Raw genomic sequence first — 5,136 nt, forward strand, 5'->3', positions numbered from 1 at the left:
ACATAAACTATCCAAGAGATAAAGCAAGCCTAAAGAAGTGCTACAGGTTTTAAAGGCATGGAAATCTAGTGCATGTGCAAAACACATTTGAGATTTTCAGTCAGGCCAAATAAACATCCTGCAGAGATTGCTTTTGGCATCCTTGCACAATGCACATGCCTTGAATTCAATACTTTCTAACAATTNGAATCTACGTGTGTGTATCATAACTTGTTGACATGGCAGTGTCACTGCACATTGGGGTCCAGAGGGAAACCACACATAAACTATCCAAGAGATAAAGCAAGCCTAAAGAAGTGCTACAGGTTTTAAAGGCATGGAAATCTAGTGCATGTGCAAAACACATTTGATGACATGCAAAAATGTCCCCAAAGCCTCCCAGATCGGTCAGATTTTCAGTCAGGCCAAATAAACATCCTGCAGAGATTGCTTTTGGCATCCTTGCACAATGCACATGCCTTGAATTCAATACTTTCTAACAATTAAAGGGCCAGTGACCCTGGGTGTTCTTCTGGAGACATGAGAACATTCTGGATTCAGTGTGACAGAGAGTGAAGTCAGGGGCACACCTGTTATTACAACTCACCTGTGCTCTGCGGGGAGAGGCGTCTCTTGGTCTGGCTCAGTTGTTTCTCCTGGATATCATGCAGCTCCATGGTCAGCACCTGTTGACAGGCCAGCAGCAGGAGGAACACCGCGGGGAAGTTCGCCATATTTAGTTCAGCTAGTCACAGCTTTAGAAAGGATTATTTTGTTTGCGTTATAGGTTACAGCACGATAGTCTTGCAGAGGAGTTTCCACTATAAAGTACGACCGGGCATGAAGGCTGAAATATATAACACGAGCACGAGCGTGGCGCGTTCACGTTTGTCTCCACCTATCATAGCGCAACCCTGTGAACGAGCGTCAAACTGGAACCAAAACTGTATTATTGGTAGAAGGAATTTTTTTTTATTAGAAACAGATATTTTGTTGGGAGTCTGGTTTAGTTTAACAACGTATAATTCAATATGCTGCTTTAATATTCAAAATTGCTCTTATAAGGTCTTCCTGATACTCTGCAGTATGCGGGGTTACGTGAAGGTCAACCACTCAAGACATCCACACTCAATTAACCCGACAGCCAGTGTGTGTGTGTGTGTGTGTGTGTGTGTGTGTGTGTGTGTGTGTGTGTGTGTGTGTGTGTGTGTGTGTGTGTGTGTGTGTGTGTGTGTGTGTGTGTGTTTCTTTGAGGGTTAGCAGCTGCTTTCCTGGCAGGGAAACGTGCAGTGAGGAACGTCTCAGGGGCACCGGACCTGAAAGAGTGTGTGAAGGGGGTCAGGTTTGACAAATTGTTATAATGCTACATTCCTGTACACTGAATTTATTTTGCATCACATTTTTCTGACATGTTCATATAAATAAGCTTATAATACTCTTATACACACAGACACAGTTTATAGATATGTCTCCTGTCAAAATGTTTATAATGCTGATGTATATTTCTGCTATCTAGATTCTAGATGCTCACCATTTTTGTATCTGATGTTGTGATTTCTACCAGCTGGTCTTATGGAAAGTCATGTCTGATACTTCAGTTAAACACACCTTGCAAAAAAGCAAGTCTGGTTGAAAAGGTCTGTGATCAAATAATATAACTGTAGCTTAGAGTGTGGCCAAATCTCTATGGGATATGACACACACAAAAAAAAAAACTTGCAACATTTTACTTTTAGATTATTATAACTGTTCAGACAATTGGCGAGCTAGAAGGGTCACATCAAAGGGAAACAGGTTTGTGTTGTGAGTCCAATGTGAGGTAAGCTTTGTTTTTTTTCTTTGTGAAGCATTACATCTTGCAGCCTAGTTGTTGCGGTTGTGTTTTGACTCATAACAGCCATGACCTCTGACCCCTGACAACTACAAAGAGACAGACCAGTCATGTGGCATCATGACCACATAACGATGGGCTGTCAATCCGCAAGTCAAAAAAATACACAATTCCTTGCTCCATGGTTTAGAACAAGAGGTCAAGGTGCGATGCCAGAGTGGGTTTGTGTGTGTCCATGCAGGGGCCCAGTGAGGGAAGACCTTCTCTTATAGGGGGGCTGATGTTTGGACGTCTTTTGGACTTTTTTCCCCTGACCTTTCCTGCTCGATTTGTCTCATCATGCTCAAAACAACATCCCACAGCTTCCCTCACACAACCCCTGCTGACCACCCACGCAATGACCCTTCACCCCGACATGAACACACTCACATGTCCAAAATCACAGACAAATGCACATAGACACCACTGTGTAAACAGTACAGATGGAGGACCCTTTCTCTTGATCGTGTCGTAAACATCATGCATGCCTCTGGATGTTTCTGTGTGCATATAGATCATGTTCATCCAGTCAGTGTCTGCTTTGAAGGAGGAAACATTACTATAACCTTTGGGTTTATGAACTCTGATCTGTTGACTGTTTTGCCATTGTGTTTTCAGATCACTAGACTGAGACTATAGACTTCAATGACCATATTGCTGGTTTTCTATGAGTTTACTTATACGTTCCCACACAAAGGACACATGCAGATAGTTTTTTGTGCTGATGTTCTAACATATTCAGTTCAATGGAAGTATATGTATGACATTTTTTGAACATCTCTAATGCATAATTTCTTGCAACAGCTTATTTAGTTACCTTTTTTGATAACATTCATCCAATGTTTCAATTTGTTCAGCATAATCCTTAAAGCATATTCTACACAGACACATAGTAAACAAAAAACGTATGTAGGGCAGATTTACAAACACCCTCGTTGACACATATTTTGGAAAATTGTGGATCAGTCTCTTGCCAAAAAACAAGTGGTTGAATCAATAAAGTTAAGCAAGCAACACACACACACACACACACACACACACACACACTACGACACACACACACTACACACACACACACACACACACACGTACTAACTACGTACTACACACAACCACACACACACACACACACACCACACACACACACACACACACACACACACACACACACACACACACACACCACACACACACACACACACACACACACACACACACACACACACACACACACACACACACACACACACACACACACACACACACACACACACACACACACACACTGTACTCCCGTCCTGACATGGCAGTCTGTCAGTGGCTCATACAAAAGGTACTGAGTCACTGGTCACTCAACATAACTCATGACTTCCACGTGTACACCTTCTCATAATAAAACAGTTATTGTAGGATCCCAAATATGTGGATAGGACATTTGTAAGTTTCTGGGGTCGGAATCAGGGGGTTTGCCTCTAAATATAATTTTAGGATTACTTTTTGGCAGATTCAATGTTTTAAAGGGGAAAACAACCCCACCTAGTGGTACTATTTTATGATTATCTGCTCTGGTTCTTGTCTCACACTAAGGAAATAAATGGCTGTGGTTTGCTACTGCTCCGCTTAACAAACAGCTTTGAATACATCAGGGTATCTTTACTAATAAAAGCACAGGAACTACAAACTGGAACAAAAAAGAACAGTGAGACATAGGGGAATATGATTTCACCTGTGTTTAGTAAATCACATAGGATGCACAAACAATGCTACATACTAAATACATGCACTAAAAAGAAACAATTCTAGATACTGATCAAAAAATATTTGCTTCAATGTTTTTCAATAATTCAATTTGACTTAGAATGAAACTACTGGATCTTCTTCCTCCTGACTGAAACCAGCCCATCAACTTCACTCATCATCTGAATCATTTCAGTTAAACAAGTCAACATGTTAACTAAGGAACATGTCTGTACACACACAAACTGGGTGAGTAAGACATCTGTCTTCAACCTACTTAAGTAAAAATGTGATTGGCACATAAAGAAATTATTATCCAGGCTTTTCCCTTTTTTCTTCTTATGCACAAAGCCCTTCGGTACAGTTAGAGTGCATTACGTTTTTTCCGACTCCTTCAGCAGTAGCCTTGTGCAGCACTGACAGGACATGTCACAACATCACATGCTGAACATTTTGAATGCAGAAACACTCCTGACTCCAGTCCGTTGCAAAAAAACGATCCCCTGTTGGTCTTCTTCATCCTCCTTATGTCTGATGCTACACCTTTCAAAAGGCTAACACACACCTGAAGCAAAGATGAAAAATAGATTTCTTAACTGAACTTGTTCTTGACCTTACAGAGTACTTCATTTTTGTTAAATGGACCCTCAGGGGGTTTTGGGGCCAGAGGCAGGCGGGGCCTCCTGTAGTTCTGTCTGTTCAGACGGAGCAGAGTTACAACTCAAAGCGTTCTCCTCCCTCCTGTCCCCTGACAAGAAATCATGAATGGCAGTTTCTATGTGCGGCCGGAAAGTGTGGTTCATCTTGGGGTCCACGACCTGAGTGATGATCCTGTCCACTCCAGACTCCAGCATACCAGACCTAGAAGAAAATAAACACAAGATAGTTGTTAAAGAAACAGTCATTTCATAACAATTACTAAAGACATTTGATTTTGAAGCTGCTCATGAAAAGTTGGTTAGGTATAGTCACAACGTTAATAACAGTTTAATCTAGCTATCCTGCGACTACAGTTGTACAAGGACTTCAGAAAGCATGCTTCAGAACAGAATGAGTTAGGTTTTTGATTAATATTACTGCTGCATTCATTTATATTTTACTGCTGTAGATGTTTATGGTTAACAAACTGCTGGGTAGTTTACTAGAGCAATGCCTCATAAAATCATCTCTTTAAAGCTTATCCACAGAGTTTTGTAATCCTATTCCCTACACAAGGAACTCTTTAACCATCGGTTAATCACAAACATTCAAATTTGTAGCTGTACAATGCACATTGTTATTCCTTTACAGCAGTGGTCACCAACCTTTTTAAGCCCAAGATCACCGACCTCGGCCTAGGTGAAAGGCGAGATCTACCTATTGCAGAATTGAGTGAAAAAGACGGCCCAGACAATGCTTCCAATTTGAGGCCTTTTATATAGGCTAATTGCATCTGAATTACTGTTACAATGAAGGCTGCATAATCAGCTCACGGCATATAGGCAGGGGTAAAGTGCTATTGGGGGGCGGACCTCACCTCACCTCACCTCCTCAAGGGGGGTCCGGGGGGA

The 5,136-nt window shown here is 41.5% G+C and overlaps 1 protein-coding gene across 1 annotated transcript in view; it reads right to left on the minus strand.

Moving 5' to 3' along the window:
• The window catches only part of LOC104950637 (uncharacterized), a 12,354-nt gene that overhangs the window by 5,115 nt on the left and 2,103 nt on the right, over positions 1-5,136 (minus strand). The window contains exons 3-4 of the mRNA XM_010777183.1: positions 4,236-4,447; positions 587-724 (exon numbers count right to left, since the gene is read on the minus strand). Of these exons, the coding sequence (XP_010775485.1) occupies positions 587-724; positions 4,236-4,447 (350 nt within the window). The remainder of the gene's footprint in view (positions 1-586; positions 725-4,235; positions 4,448-5,136) is intronic.

This window comes from Notothenia coriiceps, unplaced genomic scaffold (assembly GCF_000735185.1).
Source record: "Notothenia coriiceps isolate Sejong01 unplaced genomic scaffold, NC01 NC01_scaffold00017855, whole genome shotgun sequence".
NCBI classification, from domain to species: Eukaryota; Metazoa; Chordata; class Actinopteri; order Perciformes; family Nototheniidae; genus Notothenia; species Notothenia coriiceps.